At 40.8% G+C, this 20,025-nt stretch overlaps 1 protein-coding gene across 2 annotated transcripts in view; it reads right to left on the bottom strand.

Moving 5' to 3' along the window:
• PIK3R1 (phosphoinositide-3-kinase regulatory subunit 1) overlaps positions 1-20,025 on the bottom strand; it is a 64,969-nt gene that overhangs the window by 18,041 nt on the left and 26,903 nt on the right. Inside the window, exons 1-6 of one of the 2 annotated variants that reach the window (XM_053407706.1) lie at positions 13,399-13,639; positions 7,483-7,575; positions 5,461-5,535; positions 3,492-3,623; positions 2,360-2,561; positions 1,555-1,634 (exon numbers count right to left, since the gene is read on the bottom strand). In XM_053407706.1, the coding sequence (XP_053263681.1) occupies positions 1,555-1,634; positions 2,360-2,561; positions 3,492-3,623; positions 5,461-5,535; positions 7,483-7,575; positions 13,399-13,540 (724 nt within the window). In that variant the 5' untranslated portion in view covers positions 13,541-13,639. Of the gene's footprint in view, positions 1-1,554; positions 1,635-2,359; positions 2,562-3,491; positions 3,624-5,460; positions 5,536-7,482; positions 7,576-13,398; positions 13,640-20,025 lie in introns of those variants that run through there. The other variant, XM_053407705.1, reaches the window with a different exon arrangement.

The following is a 20,025-nucleotide window of genomic DNA, read 5'->3' as shown; positions in this document are numbered from 1 at the left end:
TATAAATGCACAGCTTACAGTGATATCAATTGATAATGTACTTAAAATATTCCTTAATAAAAACATAGGGTTAAATACAGCACAGTGCAGGTGAATTTCCTTTCCTGAAATGAGGCTCTTCCTTCCTTTTCTTCCCCTGAAGCCATGATGCTCCCCTCTCCCCACAAAGCAACAACAACAACAAGGTTTGAGCAGGGGGAGTATGCATGGATACGATTCAGTAGGTACCATCTTGGAAGAATCCTTTGACACTTGGTGTCTATTCCAAGATAGAACTGAGTGCCTATAGTTTCCATAATCCAGTTTTCTAAAAAGGGTCAACCAACCATGTCAATTCAATGACCAAAGCTGCCGTCAGATTTCACATGCATTTTTTTCACAATTCCCTACAACAGCTCTCTAAAGCAGGCAACAGTTTTCATACCCGATCCAATCCAATCCAAATAACTTTACTGTGCTAGCCATTGGTCATGACAAATCTGAATCAAAAATAAATACAAGCAAAAGGGATGCTGCGCCACAAATAACAGTCTCTATTTAAATCTTTGTGTCTCCCTTACAGTTCACAGTTTTCATACCCAGTACCAATACATCCATTTGTTTCTAGGTATCCATTTTCAACCGACTATTGCTTTTTAAAATTATGCTCGCACACCCAAATCACATCTGTTTGACTTCACATTCTGTTCCTGAGACAGCCTCTACTACACTCAGTTTTTTCAGACACATTAAATCTGCTTTAAATAAAAGTATGTGCCAAAAGTTTGCTTATTTGGTCATCAGTCACCAAAGAACACCTTACAATGTCCACAGTATACAAAATCCCCCAGCGAAAGGTTCTTTCCAACATTATGTCAGTGCAGTGCCAAGGTCTGCCCTATGGTTACAGGTCATGGTTTCAGGAGAGTGACGTTAACCTTGACCCTGAGCTTGGACAATACCCTAAGCCAAACCTTTCCTGCAGGAGCCAAAAAGGCACAGGGAGGAGCAAAATGGGTACAGGCTCCTCACTGGGAGTCAGCACATTCATGAAGCCATGTAAGCCATAATCTTCTGCGTTGTGATGACATATGGCTTTAAGCAAGGAAAAATTGGTTGACAGATTACCATCCTTAGCTTACAGACAGGGGTGGGGACAGCCCAATAGATTGTGTAAATCTATCTAGGGAGTTTGTGGCAGAGGTGAGATTTGAACCCAGCTCATGGTACAACTGTGTATCTTATCTTTGGATATTTCTACACAGGAGTTTCCCTCAGTGCTTAATCAGAAAACAAGGCAAGCAGGAAGGTACAATTGCATACCAGAACAGCTCCCGTGCACTGCCCTAGATTCCTCATAGCTGCCTTATGGACAGCGCGGCTTGGCAGAGTAGCCTACTTGGTTTTCAGCTGTGAACATTGCTACCTGAAGTTAACCATCAGAGAAGGCAAAACCATTTTGCCTCAGACTTCCCAATTCAACATAATAATAAAGGCAGAGGGTAAGAAAATGCCACAAGTACAGCCTTCTCCAAAATATACTTCAAAATGCCTCCAAAATCCAGATTTTCTTACCTGGTGCAGGTTGTCTTTCATTCCATTCACTTGTAATTAACACTTCCAGGATTTTTATGTGATGTTCAGGACTGTCAGAGCTGTAAAAAAATATTGGTCTTATATTAAAACAAGGAAGCATGCGCTGAACAAGTTGAATATTCTGAATAATATCAGACACGTATACAAATGATTTCACTTGCTTCTACAACTGTAATTGGTTTTCTAACTGCATGATTAAATGGGTGGTATTCAACTAAGGTTTACTTAGTGTAGAGCCACTGGAATTAATGAACATGACTAAGTTAGGGCCATTAATTTCAATATATATACTTTGAGTGAAACTTTATTAAATACTATCTCATTATTAACTCACTCTAGTACCTTACGTGGGGATGCGGGTGGCGCTGTGGGTAAAAGCCTCAGTGCCTAGGACTTGCCAATCGAAAGGTCGGCGGTTCGAATCCCTGCGGCGGGGTGCGCTCCTGTCACTCGGTCCCAGCACCTGCCAACCTAGCAGTTCGAAAGCACCCCCGGGTGCAAGTAGATAAATAGGGACCGCTTACTAGCGGGAAGGTAAACGGCGTTCCGTGTGCTGCGCTGGCTCGCCAGATGCAGCTTGTCACGCTGGCCACGTGACCCGAAAGTGTCTGCGGACAGCGCTGGCTCCCGGCCTCTAGAGTGAGATGAGCGCACAACCCTAGAGTCTGTCAAGACTGGCCCATTCGGGCAGGGGTACCTTTACCTTTTTACCTAGTACCTTAAGGTTGGTGGGGAGGTAAGAAATCTTATAAATAAGTAAGTTAAATAAATGCATACACCTTACCTTGCTACCTGGGTCCTGAAGAGCAGAAAGCTGAAAATTTCAGCTAGGGATCTTGCATTTAAAAGGTTTTTGGTAGAGTTCTGGCAAAGTCTGGAGAAATGTTTGAGTAGATACTGGAGTGTGAGCCAATACTGTTGAGGTATATTAGGAGATCTGATGAGCCTCTTCAGCACTTGAGCATATTCCTCTGAGTTTTGCACTTCTGCAAAGAAATGAACGTTTCCTAATGAGGTTCGTATAATTCAACAAGAAGTTTTACAGGAAGACATGAATTCTTTCTTCTCTTGAACGATGAGAACTTTAGTAAGCATGGACAGAAAAAACTATACAAAAGTCAAAGTGAAACAGGAGTATCATTTGGTAAAAAGCCACAAAATGTTCAGCGTGTGCTGATAGAAGTCTGTCTTCTGTTTAGCATCATACATGATTGGGTAATTCTGAGATGTAGCTGATAAGCATCGGAGGTGCTGTTGTAACTTTGAAGGTTACACTAGAAGCAATATCCTGTCCCTAGAATTTGCAAATAACTATCAAGGCTGCCACTGAACAGGTTGAGTCCTACTGCCTGAATTCAATACTAAAAGAGATGGGCCTTATCTATGCATATTTATTGCACTGTATCCCAGAATTGCGAATGGACTTCAGAATCTTGTCTACTCTAATACATTTACCTCGCAAGTACTGATAAAAGGTTAACAATTAGCTCTTTCTGCATACAGACAAATCCTTGATTTGTTAACCAGGGTTTGTACAAATATCGTACTTGCCAAGTCACAATGAGTTCTTAACACTAAGAACCGTTTCGTACATTATGTTTTTAAGAAAATTCCATGAGATTTTGTTAACATGAAAATGAAAGGTGAGCGCATAACATGCAAACAGACAAACGTTTTCAACTAGATATGTGTGCCAGGGAAACAGGACTATGCGGCAGATCTTTGCTATGTGTACAAAGCAGATTCAAAAGGAACGTGTGTGTGTTTCTGCAGGGCTCCAAAAATGTATGCAAGTCTTGTCTAAAGGTCCGATTTTTGGAATTTTTGTTTCCTCCCATAACCTACCCTTGGAGGAAACGAAAATTACCACTGCTAATGAATTCTGCATTTGCAAAAAAAAAAGTTTACGTTCATACCTTGTGCTATGGAAATCATTTCATTGTAAACAGATGCTGGAATGACGGGATTTGGCAAGTCCACAAAGTACCTCTTCAAAGCATCTGATAAAACCTGCAGATCGAGGGCATCAAAATCCACTGCAGAAAAATCTGAGAGAGGGAGAGACAGGTCCCAGTCATGCTTTGCCTCTGGAGCATGTTCAGTCTGCCTGCCCCCACCCCTACTGTTTTCTTGATCATGCAAAACAGAAAGCAATGCCTGCATCTCAATTTGGTTTATAATGTAGCAAACAAGGCATCCAAAACGTGCTTTTATTTATTTATTTCGATCCAGAAGGCTACCCAAGTCAGCTTACTTAAAATAACACGCGACACAACATCACTGAGGCTGCTTCTACCTGGTTTCATGCAAGTCATTGCTCTGGGGTAGCATATCCCCGGTTTCCTACAGGGCTATGGATCATATTATACTATCCAAGGGCAGATAGGGAGCTACTGTGCATTGGCTGAGCTGCTTAGTGATGGCAGTTGGGTGTTCTGTTGCCCGGATGTTCTGTTGCCTGGGTGTGCGGTTCTTACTGCCCTCCCCCTAGGACTCCATACCTTTTACAACTATCTAAAAAAGGAACTCTTCACTGAAGTTCAATTTTATGTAGAACACATTTAAGAGACATTGCAGAAAGACAATGTACTGTAAAAGCTCTGCTTCCTAATGTAAGAAGTTTGGCAATCACATCCCATGCCCCCCTCTAATGCCAAGTTTGTCTACAGAAAGTAATGGCAACAGGCCGCTAAGAGAGAGCATGGTGAATCTGCACACTGGTGAGGAATATTTTTTTTAAAAAAAGCAATATATAATAAGCAAGAACCTTTACAAACATATTGAATGTCTTTGCATTATTCACCTGTAACACCATTCAAGGAATCATGAATGATAAGGAAAAGACATTGCCACACCATACAAATAACATACAAAAGTATACTCAGTCAAGGAGGTCTGTCCAAAGCCCACCAGGAGACTTCGTTGCTTTGATATACCTCTCACTAATGGGGCAATATGAGTAGATTGTTTTAGGCCTTCTAAGAGTTCAAGGTATTTTTAACTGAGCTATGTTTTACATACTAATATTTTGTGTAAACAGTAGCACAGTAAAGCATTATAACCAATGATAAGGCCAGAGTGAAAACAAGAAAATGTTTTATTGGCTGGTGCTGAAAGTTACTTTACATCTCTAAAATTTCAGATATATATTCAAATGCATATACACATATATGCATTTGTGTGTATATGTGTGCATGTGTGTGATCTGTGCATGCAGAACAAAATTATTAAATGGATGCATGTTAAAGTTTAAAAATACGTTTTCAGGTCCAAGAGAAATTCTCCTCGGACCCAGAATATTTGAACAACTGTAGACTGGCTGTATCTGGAGTTTTACAGCATGTTTTCATCAATATTCTGATTACACAAGGCTCTATTTCTCATGTTTTGCTCAAGCAGTTATAGTGATGGATGTACTGGATCGGTCCCTAGGGAATTCTCTCCCAGGGAGGCACCAACCTTGCTATTGTTCTATTGCTTGTGTTTTCCTGGGCACTTGGGAATTTCCAACACTATGATATTGTGTTCTTATATCTCTTTTAATAATGTTTATATGATTTTTTTCATTGTATTTCTCACTTTTTTTGTAAACTGCTCTGAGACTTCTTTTAGTGGGGAAGCCATGCATAAATCTTACCTTACCTAACCTAAGTTATAGCAGCATCCTCAGCCAATCATATTTCTTAAAAGCTATTGCCAACCAAGATATTTCCAAGTAGGCCTAATCCCAGGAATTTACGAAGTCAATGGGACCCGGGGTCAGTGAAAGCTAAGACTGTAACTGAATACCAATGGAATACACTGCTCTGCCATGTGTAAGTTTTACATGTTAAATTAATTTGTCCCATGTGAATAACCCTGAAATCTATTAATATTTGTACCTACCACACTCAGTAATTTGTCTCAATTCACCAGTACTGCTTGATCCATGTGACCTGTACAGCGTTGAACATTCCAGACCTTAAAAACAGAGCAGATTGGGTTTTTAAAACAAAGAAACAAGCACCCTCAAGCAAATCCTGTGGCTTTTTGTACATCGTATTTCACCCAAATGCCACTGCATAGCAGGAGTTTGCACATGCTTGTGTAATTACGTTCTTAGTCTCTCACATCTAATGGCACCCCATGCAGGACATGTCTGCAAACAACTAGCTGAGCAACACTACAAAAATATACCTTATCCAAATTCTTGACTTTGAAATTTGCATCAGGGCCAAACTAAACATGAAATGGAAGATCTATGATCAGTTCTGACTTTAAAACAAAACAAAACTTTAATACAATGGTACCTCGGTTTACATACGCTCCAGGTTACAGACTCTGCTAACCCAGAAATAGTACCTCGGGTTAAGAACTTTGCTTCAGGATGAGAACAGAAATCATGTCCCTGCGGTGTGGCGGCAGCTGGAGACTCCATTAGCTAAAGTGGTGCTTCAGGTTAAGAACAATTTCAGGTTAAGAATGGACCTCCAGAACGAATTAAGTACTTAACCCGAGGTACCACTGTAGTTAGTTGGTGGAAGATGTTTCTAAAGCATAAGAGCTGGGCATGATCCTTTAATAAACCCTCCCAAACTCAGTGCCTGTATATTTTGAAACAGCCGTTCTCAGTACAGGTGCTACTTCCTTTCAATAAGAAGTGTTTGAAGTTGGTGACATTTAACAATGGCTGCATTTAAAGTAAACCAGTCATCAGAGCAAGAACTACACTTAAGAGATTGCAAACCATCAACCTTCAAACCGTCTGCCTTTTAACCTGCACCAATAGTCAGTCCTGTTTTAACTTCTAAACCTATGGAATAACACTGTGGAGGTGAGGCTGACCAGTTGAAGAAGTCAGATGGAGAAAGGAACACACATACACAATAAATCCATGCTGGGATGGGAACAGTACAGTAACAGAAATGCTAGTCAAACTATAGAAGGAAAATTCATGTTTCATGATGGGAGGAAATTTCTCTCCTCTGGCAACATTCTTCAGCAAATGGGAAGGGCAAAGAAAGGTTTGTAGCAAGTTTGAATTTTGACACACACAGACGGAGAAGTGAGAGTTTCCACTGAAGTTTACTAACCCTGAAGCGCTCTGACGGCTGTTCTTCTTTCTAAGAAACTGACACAGCCTTAGCAATTGTGCTTTTTGCCTTATGAGTTTTTTTTCCTCCAAAGTGTGATATTGGTATATTTGTTTACAAACAGGGAATACAAAAGACATTATTACTCTCCAGGACTCCCGCCATTCAAAGTAAACCCAAACACTGTGCCTTGGCTTCTCACACCTGAGGGAAGCAGGGCCCCCGTCAGGCAGCCTTTCCCAACCTAATGCTCTCCAGATGTTGTTGGGACTACAAATCCCATTATCCCTGACCATTCATTGGCTGGGTTCGATGGGAAATGTAGCCCAAAACACCTGGAGGGCACCAGGTTGGGGGAAAGCTGGTTTAATGCTCCCAAGCAGTCCCTACCTGTGGATCAACTACTCACTTCAAGGACAGAGTTTTTGCTACCTGTTTGAAAACATTTCACATTTCTAGGGCTTTTCCAAATTTGTCTTTACATGTTCATTTCAATATAGCTCAACAGCCAGTTATGAGGTGGCAAGCTGTTCAAGCTTCATTACTACTTTAATAAACCAAGTAGCCACAATTCAATCAGCATGCGACTGTATCATCATCATCATCATCATCATCATCATCATCATCATTATTACTTCTGGACCTTGGATATAATTCCAACATCACTGGAAGCAAGCACATGAGTATTGTGCAAGACTAAGCATGACCTGATATGCCTCCTGACATTTAGGCCTGCCATTTGCAATTCAAAAATGTGAAGCTCAAAAGGGGTGGTATCCGAATGCCCAGGCACACAACAAAGTTATATTCTAGCCCTATGCCACCATATGCATACCTTTTCTTTCAATGGCTTCCACTAACTTGATAAGAAGAGGAGCCGCCTTTTCAGGTGGAGAAAACTGCTCTGAAAGATCTGGAAGTGTAAAAGCTGTAAAGGAAAGGAGAAATAAATAAAATATTTTTTAAAAAATGAAGCAGCTGAGGTACAGTTAAGAGTTCATGAAAAGCATGAGATGTAATGCAGCTGGTTAAATTTTAAACACTGAACAAATTCCCTTTATCAGCTGGCAAAGTCTAGGCAAACAGTTTTCTCGTCAGCCCTTGCGTATTAGAACCATACATAATCACTTAGTTAAAAAGGAGAAGAAGTTTGAGTCCCAAATAATTCAGGACATATTCAGCATAGTTTCAGTAGAAATTCTGCTGGCCTGGAATGAAACTTCAGAAACACATGCTACACCCTTTGCTATTTTGAACCACTTATCACTACAATATGAATTTTCTCATGCAATAGTGAATAAATAATATGCACCCTTATATTTCTATAACTCTTTCACTGCAAAGGGCTCAAGTCATGTTGCATCAATGGCACACTCGTTTCTGAGAAACATAAATAAAAGAAAGGTCATGAACCTTATCCAGATCTGTGTCTAGCCCATGTGTGATAGCCATGCACAAGTGTTTTAGTGGATGGGAATAGCAACCATGACACAGGAGTGCTTAGGGGGTCACTGTGCCACTATCAACTTCTTGCAAAAAAAAGAAAGAAGCAGCAGCAACCTTATATTGAATGCTATCCCTGCCAGCATGGCATATTTCCATGGCTAGCTAAAACAAAGTATAAGAGCAGTGATGGACCCTACTGGGTGAAAGATGGTCCAGAGTTTTGCACTGGCTGCCATAAGCAATGAAAACATGCACCCAAATATGCTGGGGATGTAATAAATGGGATAGTTGCTGTACGGTGGTTCATGCAAAGTGCATAGTAGTTTGAAACAAGCATCCAGTTTTGTGACCATGGACACACCAAAATGGCAACTGGAGCTCTTCATTGGAGCAACCTTTTGAGAAGTCTCGACACACCTCCCCCGGCCTTGTTTGTTTCAATTTTCAGTATAACTGATGAAGGAAGCCTGTTGGGCATGGTGACACAGAGCTCTGTACCACAGGGCACCACTGGAATGTGACCATTTAGCAATGATGCAGCATCAGAGCCACACCACTTCTGCTGCTGAGGGGGAGGCATTCTGGTGCGCAGCATTGCTGCTCGTCTTCCCCTCCCCAGGCGGAGAAGCAAAGCGAGTGGCAACAGTTGGAGGAGCGCCCAGGCTCCTGCAGAGTTTGGTGAGAACTGGGACATGGCAGGTGTGGTAATTCTCGTTTCACCTCAGGTGGCAAAACAGGACAGGCCGCCCGTATTCCATTCTGGGTCCATTTGCACTGCAAAGTCCAGATGGGAGATGCAGAGGCGCCTGTGTTCATTGCTCCTCATCAAGTTCCTGAGGCCTTTCTGTCCTTAAAAGACACTTGCACCTGCTTTTCCTCGCACTGCATATACAGCATAACCAATACTCAAACTCGCTTGACCCCACCACCCACTTTTCTGTCGCTACAAAGGCTCTTTAAGGGCAGTATGCTTGCTTCCCTCACAACCTGTAATCTCCCTGAAAAGACACGTGCAGCCTCCCCAAGGAAAAAGGTTCAGAATGGAGGTGCACTTGACTGGCGACAGGCACAGGGAAGTCTGTGTTGTCATCGAGTCCACATCATAGCACTTGTTTCCCCCTTCCTTTAAAGTTGCATACAGTGGTACCTTGGGTTACATACGCTTCAGGTTACAGATGCTTCAGGTTACATACTCCGCTAACCCAGAAATAGTACCTCGGGTTAAGAACTTTGCTTCAGGATGAGAACAGAAATCGTGCTCCGGTGGTACGGCAGCAGCAGGAGGCCCCATTAGCTAAAGTGGTGCTTCAGGTTAAGAACAGTTTCAGGTTAAGAACGGACCTCCGGAATGAATTAAGTACTTAACCCGAGGTACCACTGTATTTGATGAGCCTCCTCCTACTCTTTTCTTCCCCTGTCCTCCACAGGCTGCACAGATGCATGAACACATATGTCCGCACACACACATACACACACTAGTGTTCCATACAAAGTGCCCACATGTTTCTCTATGTCAACATGTGCTCTGCACAACTGTAGAACTCCTGTGCACTTCAAAACAGAACACAGCCGAATGTGCAAAATCTATACAACCTTTTTATAATAAAATGCAATGGAACAGAAAGCTCTGGACTTGACCAGCCGGGGGAGCTACGCACCTTCTTTCTCCCCCCCCCCCCGTGATTTCTACAAGAACTATTTAAAATACTGCATTTTTTTAAAGGATCAGAAACTTCCTCTTAACAGTAGTTCTTTGAATATGCCACAATTACTAGGAAATCCACAGTACAAGAATCTAAAGAAGATTTCCTTGAAGTGCTCTTTGTGAAATGTGTCCAGCAGAAGAATGAACTCTGTGAAAAGAACATTCACTCCCATCCTAGCATGGTGGAGCCAGCAGTAGTCAATCTTACATTGGTCAACAAGCAATCATGTTATAAAAGTTTAGAAGAAGCTCTGCCAATTTTGGGGAAACTGATCATGGTGAAAGATATCCATGCATAAAGCACCTTGCTGTGTTTTAAAAAGTACTTGTACTTTTATACCTACATAAGTGTTCAATCACTGTGCCTTTTTCTTTTTCTTTTTTTTTTATAAAATATTTTATTAAGATTTTACAAAAACATAGGTTTACAAAATACAAAAAAGACATATAAAAAGAAAAAAATACATAAAAAAGAAAAAAAGAAAAAGATAAATACAAAAAACGAATAGATAAAAAAGAATTAAAAACAAATCCATTTTTGTTACTTTAAACTCATTAGCTTGTTTCCTTGACCTCCTCACACCTCCCCTTTTTGTATTCCTATTTAAATAATCAAATCAGCAAATCCTTGCCCTCTTTCGTTTATCTTAACTCTATATCTTAACATATTATAACTCTATATTTTCACCCATTATCAATTCATTTTTGCATATTCTTATTAACTTTGTTGCTAATGCCACTTATTTTCAATCAACATCATTTTAACATTCATTAATTTTACAGTGTTTCTGCAGATAGTCTTTAAATTTCTTCCAATCTTCTTCCACCAACTCTTCTCCCAGGTCTCGGATTCTGCCAGTCATTTCCGCCAACTCCATATAGTCCATCACCTTCATCTGCCACTCTTCCAGGGTGGGTAAATCTTGTGTCTTCCAATACTTTGCAATAAGTATTCTTGCTGCTGTTGTTGCATACATGAAGAAAGTTCTATCCTTCTTTGGCACCAATTGGCCGACTATGCCTAGGAGAAAGGCCTCTGGTTTCTTCAGAAAGGTATATTTAAATACCTTTTTCATTTCATTATAGATCATCTCCCAGAAAGCCTTAATCTTTGGGCATGTCCAACAAAGGTGAAAGAATGTACCTTCATTTTCTTTACATTTCCAACATTTGTTATCCGGCAAATGATATATTTTTGTAAGCTTGACTGGTGTCATGTACCACCTGTATATCATTTTCATAATATTCTCTCTTAAGGCATTACATACCGTAAATTTCATACCTGTGGTCCACAACTGTTCCCAGTCAGCAAACATAATGTTATGACCAATATCTTGTGCCCATTTGATCATAGCAGATTTAACCGTTTCGCCCTGCGTATTCCATTTTAACAGCAAGTTATACATTCTTGAAAGTATCTTAGTTTTGGGATCTAACAGTTCTGTTTACAATTTTGATTTTTCCACCTGGAAGCCAATTTTTTTGTCCAAATTATAGGCCTCTCTTATTTGATAATAATGAAGCCAATCTCGCACTTTATCTTTTAATTTCTCAAAACTCTGCAATTTCAATTTATCTCCTTCTTGTTCCAATATTTTCCAATATTTCGGCCATTTGGCCTCCATATTGAGCTTTTTCCTGAGCCTTCGCTTCCATTGGTGACAACCACCTTGGGGTTTTATTTTCCAGTAAGTCTTTGTATCTTATCCAGACATTGAACAATGCTTTCCTGACAATATGGTTTTTTAATGCTTTATGTGCTTTAACCTTGTCGTACCACAAATATGCATGCCACCCAAAAACATTGTTAAAACCTTCTAGGTCCAAAATGTCTGTGTTCTCAAGAAGCAGCCAGTCTTTCAACCAGCAGAATGCTGCTCAATCACTGTGCCTTTTTCAAATCCATGCATGCATGGCCATGTATATGTCGGTTTTCTGCACAAAAGTATCTGCATCAAAAATAGCTGTGCACAAAGCAGTTCTGAGGGAGGCAAGCGGCAGAACGAAAAATTCAGCTCACTGCCTTCTCTCTCTTACTCCCTCTAGCGGTTTCTGTAAGGAAAGCAAATTGCATTTTCCACCCGCCCACCACAATTCCTTTGAGCCTAGTTCTCCCATCCTAGATCAGAAGTAAATTAGGAATGCTGTATCAAGTATTTTGATGTTTTAGAAGAGAGGCTTCTCTTCTCTTGCCTTATATTTTGCAGTTAGAAAAATAGGCTGCTGCAGAGCTAGAAATGCTCTTGCAATCAATTGGGTTTGCTACATAAAATATAGTTTTGAGGGCTGCAACATGCCCTATCCTATGCACATTCCCAATGGGGCTTACCCCCATGTAGACAAATCAGTTAAAATTGCCTGAAAATCTACCACTACCACCCATTAATCAGTGTTCGAAACTCCCATTGTTCTAGGCGCATTTTGCGACAGGGAATTCCATGTGCGCGAGCAGTTTCTGAGACCATGTGAAAAATGAACGTGATATTTTAGCTGCAGTTCATTCATTTTCAGCTCTGTATTCTTGTTATAAAAAAGCACACCTTGATTGCGTTGTTGCGCCCGTAACCTAGGTTTAAGGTGCCATTTAGCTCCTAGCTCTCATATCTCAGTTTCTAACACTGCCATTAATTGAGCAGCATTTAAAACATATGTAAGCTGGAAATGGCCACTAGAACAGGTATTCTCTGTGCTCTCTCAGGAAAGAGAGAATGACTCTCCGAAGTTAAAATGAAAAAAGTGGAACAGGAAAAAGATTCTAGTATGGTATATGACTACTTCACAACTGTTTTTACATATGCAAATTTAACTGATTAATCATAGGTAAATCAACCAATATCATAAAGTTAAGAAAGATTTATTTAATTGGGTGACAGCCCTGATTCTTCGAAGCCAAATACCACCTCACTGATTCAAACAAACTGCCAATCATAATTTTTAATGAAATTAGTTAAATTCTAAATAAATTGATGGGGAGGGGAACCCCTTAACGTTGTAATGTGATGAAGTGATGATTGAGCAAAGCATATCACCAACAATTCTGACACAACGACACTCTCTTAATAGTAGTGGGTTTCGTAGCTCTTGTAGCCGTGAGCTGCTCTGTTCTGCGATGCTCCTATATAAAATTCCCATACCATTTTACTGCAATTGGTACTTTCGACAGTAAACTTTCCACCTTTGGCACAACACTGAAAATTACAGTCATTTAGGGGTTTTTTAAAAAATAAAAAAAGACCTCAGGAAACAGTTGTCTGCCAAACTAAACACTTTACAACATTCTTAGAACTAAGTACCATTTTACAAGATTTACACAGAAGGAAGCCAGGTTTGTTCGTGGTGCTTTAATTTTTTATATATATATTTTTAAAGAAAGCTGACATGCTACAGCAACAAAACGGAATGGAAGCAAGTATTCCAGCTACCACTGCCAAAACAAGCTCTGAATATGGATTAGTGGTAATAGAGCAGAGGACTGAACATGTATCAAAAGGATTATGGCAAGAAACAAGCCCCCACCACCCCCACCCCGCCCCCTCAACACACAATTTTCAATGGACACAGATAAATAACGAAACTTGACAAGCAGCCTGCAATCGGTACCTGACTTCAATACTATCTTCTGCTTTGATGTGTGCTTCACAGCACAAAGGTTTGGAGAGCCAAGTCCACTCTTAAGAATCTGGGCAACTTTGCAGATCCCTTTGCTACAATCCAGTATCAATTTTTCACTTAAAGTAATCATTTTAACGTTCACGTTCAGACCAAGTGCACCCTTTGGGTTTTATTTTGAAGCTCGCAGCCCCCAGTGTTCAAAAGTTGCCGGGGGATTGTCTTAAAAGAGCCTTCTTCCCTGCTCATTAGGCATTTATCCCAGGTTAAAAGGAGGCTTCTGATGACATGCGAGAAATGCTGGATTTTCCACTCCTTCTATTTTTACCTTGCCACCGGCCATAACCAATCAGACGAAACAGAAGCTGAGATTCCCTCCAATCCAAAAGCTCTCCCTCCTCTTGTTAATAGAGACATGCCTGAACAGCATTTAGCAACAGCAACGTGTGTGAGCGGACGACACATACCTTGCAACTGAGCACTGCCAACATAGCTATGAGCTGCAAGATGAAACCAGCACACAGCTGCACTTTTTGCAGGAGTTCTCAGTAAAAAGAGATTTTCAGAGTTATTACCTGGCAAAGACCTATGGAAAGTTAAAGCTGGAAGATTGGCTCTGCAAGCCTCTGAGCCAAACCTTTCATTACTGCTAGAGGAAGAATGAAAGTGGATAGAACCAAAATTATAACCTAACCTGCCCTTTAAAATGTAATAAGATACACTATTGAAAAAGCTGGGGGGACGGGGACACACACCTCATTTACTAGAAGGTATCCAGGAGGCTATGGTCTAACATTACAGTTAAAATCAAAACCTGAGTAATTTTACCTTTTCTTTTCTCCTAGATTTTCTCAGCACCGGGTCCAATGAAGGCCTAATGGCTACAGCAGTTCCAAGCCGGCATAGCTCACAGCACATTTCTGCCTGCCTCCTTCAACTTCCAACACCAGCATAATGGACGGGGCTGTGGATACTATGGTGGCTGTCACCCCAGCATGGCCTGCTGCTGCCTGGTCACAGTCTGAATTGCTCTGTTGGTATTTTATGAGGCGGTCCAAAAGCGGAGATTGTAGAATCACAGAGTTGTAGAGTTGGAAAGGACCACAAGGGCCATATTTTCCAAACCCCTGCAATGCAGGAATCTTCTGTCCAACGCAAGGCTCGAACTCAGGACCCCAGGATTAAGACTTTCATGCTCCACCAACTGAGCTATGTATGTAGGTGGCTGGATCCCTTTATTTATGCTCAGTTTGAGTTTCACATGTACTCAATCACAGATTAATTCCTTGCCATGCTTTATTTGTAGTTAAAAAAAAATGAAAAATTTGCACTCAAATTATACACACTTTCTGCTAAAATGTATGTTTCATGTGCTTTTCACTGCACTTCCCCCTTAAATACATACTATTGCATTTTTAATTCTGTGAAGTATGCATTTTGTGCGAATATTTTGAGCAGAAATAGCACCACGAAAAGACGCCTGCTTCTTGGGAGAAGGGCAATGACAGGCCTAGACAGCATCTTGAGAAGTAGAGACGTCACCTTGCCAACAAAGGTCCGTATAGTTAAAGCCATGGTTTTCCCAGTAGTGATGTATGGAAGTGAGAGCTGGACCATAAAGAAGGCTGATCGCCGAAGAATTGATGCTTTTGAATTATGGTGCTGGAGAAGACTCTTGAGAGTCCCATGGACTGCAAGAAGATCAAACGCATCCATTCTTAAGGAAATCAGCCCTGAGTGCTCACTGGAAGGACAGATCGTGAAGCTGAGGCTCCAGTACTTTGGCCATCTCATGAGAAGAGAAGACTCCCTGGAGAAGACACTGATGCTGGGAAAGATGGAGGGCACAAGGAGAAGGGGGCGACAGAGGATGAGATGGTTGGATAGTGTTTTCGAGGTTACCAGCATGAGTTTGACCAAACTGCGGGAGGTAGTGGAGAATAGAGGTGCCTGGCGTGCTCTGGTCCATGGGGTCATGAAGAGTCGGACACGACTAAACGAGTAAACAACAACAACAACAAAGCACCACAAAATTCTGAGAACTGTGTAATCTGAATGATAGCTGCATTTTAATCCACATTTCTCTCCTGGGGTGGAAAATTAAAACATGGACCAATGAATTTCTCTTCCTTCCTTATCACAAGGATTGGTGTTGGTATTCTCTTATCTTTTTAAACTTTAAAACGAAGCCGCAGTTTAGCGACAGAACAACGGCAGCCCAACTGCTACTGTGGGGTGCACTAGTGTAGTGTGATGTTGTGTTGTTAGCAGCACAGTGTATGAAAACAAGATGGTTGCCCCGCCATGGGGTGACCACAGAAGACCTCAAAAAACAATTAGTAAGTAATACAGTCACCCCCACCTGGATTCCAGACCACTTCTGCCCTGTCCCCCAAATGTTCAAGAACTCTCCCCCATATTTTGATTTTTCCAAGGCCTAGTGCAGAGCTTTCCAAACAGTATGTCATGACACATTAGTGCAGGCTTCCCCAACCTCGGCCCTCCAGATGTTTTTGGCCTACAACTCCCATGATCCCTAGCTAGCAGGACCAGTGGTCAGGGATGATGGGAATTGTAGTCTCAAAACACCTGGAGGGCCAAGGTTGAGGAAGCCTGCATTAGTGTGTTGGCTGTAGTGTGTAGGTGTGTCGCGCGAATGCCCCCCCCCCCGCCCTGCTCCTGCGGCTGGAAGTGGGTTAGTTTAATCTCCGGTTTCTAGTAAAACTGAATTGCTGTGTTGCAAAATGATGCATGTCTAAAAAGTGTGTCAGCAGCATGAAAAGTTTGGAAAGCTCTGGTCTAGTGAGATGGGAGGGTTGGGTGTGCGCAGTGGTGCAACAACTGTTCATTTGGATGGCACCTGTTCCAAAGAATTGCTTTCTGAAGACATAATGTAAATATTTATATTTGTAAAAATGATGCATTTATATTTCGCACATTATATCATTTTAAGCTGCTTTAATAAGGTGTATCCGCCATCTGTGAGAACCTCCATACCCTCTAAAAGAAAATGCTGCTTTGAAACTTTAGGGAAAAGCTTGCATGGGGAAATACCGCTTACCAACAACTTACCAAAGCCTTCATCCAAAAACTTGATTATAAACTAAGTTGGACATACACTCTTACAACAGGCTAATTCAATCCCAGCCCACTACCCAGAAAGCTCTCATTTACCAGTATTTTTAACAAAATAAAAAAATGATATGCTAGACAATGTCTTCCCCTCCCCTCTCCTCCCTTGTTAAAGGAAAAAGGAAAACAATCCTCAGCACAACAAGGCAAGAGGTTCCTGTAATACGAAAGAAAAATAGATTCTGAGGGGGAAGTGAACTGGATTTAACAACAAAACAAAACTGGCTTAGAATCACACTAACAAGATGCATCTCCCCAAATTGCTGGCTCTGAGCCAACATTTTGCAATAATAGGCCATGGTGCTTCTTTATTAAAGTTTAATTATTATAACAAGGGCTGTAAATTGTATGTCAGCGCTCAGTTTAATATGTAGCAAAGCCATGCTATCTCGTGTTAAAAGGAAGCGATATTGTCTGTGTGGGAGGGAGGAGTTTGTACATTATGTTCTATCAGATTAGGCTTTGGTAACTTTATGAATTATGAGCTGTCATCCACTTTTTCATCTGCCACAGAATATACTTCTTGGAACTGGGAACTATAAATAAGACAGCAGATGTTTTTAGTTGGCTCCAACTGGAACTCTTTAAAAAAAAAAGAATGCCTGTAGTTAAATCGTCCTGTTATATTCTACTCCCCTCTACGGGCTGCTTTTGAAGCACACACTATTTTATGAAAGCCACAACACCTTTTTCAACCTGCTTTCTGTTTAGAAATGCCATGTTCAGTGTAGAACTGTTAGTTCAAGGTGGCGACAAAACTTTAGTGGCACTGGAGTAACAGTTTAGCTTGTAAGACCCTTAGAGCTGGGAATTATCTTCTTTTTGCTTGTGCTACTGTAGAAAAACACCGTGTAAAGCAATAGCATGCTGTGGAAGTAGTAGTAGTAGTAGTAATAATAATAATAATAATAATAATAATAATAATAATAATAATAATACACACTGGCATTATTTTTCCTTGTTGAACAGCAACTATAGAAATCCATTTTCTAATTACACTAAAAACAAAGCAGGACATTGGCAAGATCCGCTACCTGCTTTCTCTCTCTCGCTCTTTTAGCCTGATGGTTCTAGCAGCACCTAATGTAGACTGTCTGTTAGTCCTGCTTTACAAAGGGCAGTCTTCTTTTTGAAGGAGTCCTCTGTTTCGACTTAGTCCGGTTTCAAGACAAATAACCCTAAAATAGGGGCATGGAAATTATTGCAGGGACAGTAGTCTGAGCAGCCACATAGGTCACCTGGACACAGAGTTCCCCCTCCCCCCTCCCAACGTCAAGAAGTATTGGCTTTCTATTTAAATTATAGCCCTAATTTTAAAATTGGCACCAATGCTTATAGGAAGGAACACAGGGGTCTGTGGCTCAATATAGCATCGTACACTGACTGGCAGTGGCTTTGCAGGGTTTCAGTTTGAGGACATTCTTGTCCTACCTGGAGATGGCCTGCGATTTTCTGCAAGCAAAGCAGATGCTCTTGTCTTTTGTCCTCTTTTTTTGGGTGATGTGTAAGTGGTCACTGTAACATAATTCATTTACTTATTTCATTTATAACTGGCATTTAGAGCTACAGTACTACATGTTCTCTCCAAAAGTTTTATCTTCACTGAGGGGTAGCCTAAGAGATTGACTGGGGTTACTTTTGGCCAGTAAAATATGTAGTATCTTGCCAGTTTGGTACCCAAGTGAGACATGCAAAAGATATTTTACCTGAACCCTGCAAAAGCCAATCTTGCCGTGACCTGTACAGTGGTACATCGGGTTACAGACACTTCAGGTAACAGACTCCGCTAACCCAGAAATAGTGCTTCAGGTTAAGAACTTTGCTTCAGGATGAGAACAGAAATCGTGTGGTGGCAGCGCTGCGGCAGCGGGAGGCCCCATTAGCTAAAGTGGTACCTCAGGTTAAGAACAGTTTCAGGTTAAGAACGGACCTCCGGAATGAATTAAGTTCTTAACTAGAGGTACCAGTGTATTGCATTGTGTTAAAAATGGAGCAAGTATCATGTGATGTTGGTAAATCTTTGCCAAAAGAAGAAAGAATTTTCAGTGCCTAGAGAGCAATTAACAACAACATTAACAATAACCCACCCACCCCCACAACACTCTGCATGCAGAAGTTCCCATGTTTAACTCCAGGTATCTCATTGTATGGCTGGAAGGACTCCTGGCTGAAGCCCTGAGCTAGATGAGTTTGTCTCGGTATAAGGCATCTTTCTACTGTATGTTCCTAAGTTCATTAGAGATGGTCAGCACCAGTTACAGGGCCAAAGTTCTCAAAATGCTTAGAAGGGATAACCATCAAGCGGAGGAAATGCAGAGCAGCAAAATCTACTGGAAACAACGTAATGCAAGAGTTAAGTGATCTTATAACTATGAGATTGCTTTGAAGTTACTCTTCACCTCAGGGTGTCAGTATTTTCCACAAAAACCTTAGATCAGTCTCCTGCACAACAGCAGGCCATTATGCTATGAGCAGCATTATGCTGCAGAGATCTCTTTTAAGTCTCTAGTTATTCCTTAATTATAGGCTAAAACTGATGCTTTAACTTTTTTGATTAAAAAGTAATCCATGCCTTTTTTTCTAATCTGTGCAGTTCCATGAGAGCATTGCATTTATCCCTGAAGTGTTACATTATTTTGTATTTTGCCTTTACCTTTTACTACATTGTTTTGTTTTACTAAACACGTTTTGACTAATCATGTAACTAGGGGAAAAGAAATGGATTTTAATAGATTTATTTTATATAGTATTCTTTAACAGATTGGCTCATTACCACTTACATTGTCCAAAGTGGGCTTCAATATGAAGAGTTGAAGTCTTATCACCCATTCAAGCAAAAGGAGGCAAGATTCATAATGGTAGCTTCAGATTATCAGAAAACATTGACAAAACTTGACTGTAAACATTTATTGTCAATGTACGCATTTGTTCTTGGGTTCCTACTATGTATCCATTTTGTTTGCACTATTAAGCCATTTAGCTGCCTATTTTATTTCTCATACAAGGGAGATGAAGCAAATACTTTCTTCCAAATTAGCACCTCATATTCAGAAGACGAAATGTCGTGTGTGTGCCTAATTTAACGACATAATGAAGAATTTATTCCACACAGAAAATTGGGTAGGTCACCAACCATGCACATAAGCATATGCTGTATGTATTTGTGACAATGTCTGGTCTTATTTCATATTGGCACTCTGACAACAAGCTCTCACTCGTAACAGGAGTTAACACCGTGACATTTCACACTGCTCTGCAAATTCATTTGTCATCTGTTAAGATACCTATGACAAGTTTTGGCAATCATTTTATAGTGAGCTATTTTCAGTCTGGTTTCGTTTTTAAAAAGGACAGCTTTGTTTACATCGAAATGATTAAAATCACATAAGCAGGATGGAGAAACAGTGGTCTTCAAGATGTTGCTGAACTACAACTGCTATCATTTCTGAGCACTGGCCACAGGACTGAGGGCAGCTGTAGTTCACC

Source organism: Podarcis raffonei, chromosome 11 (genome assembly GCF_027172205.1).
Source record: "Podarcis raffonei isolate rPodRaf1 chromosome 11, rPodRaf1.pri, whole genome shotgun sequence".
NCBI classification, from domain to species: domain Eukaryota; kingdom Metazoa; phylum Chordata; class Lepidosauria; order Squamata; family Lacertidae; genus Podarcis; species Podarcis raffonei.
The sequence above is the reverse complement of the archived record's forward strand: the minus strand, read 5'-3'. Positions and strand labels throughout refer to the sequence as shown.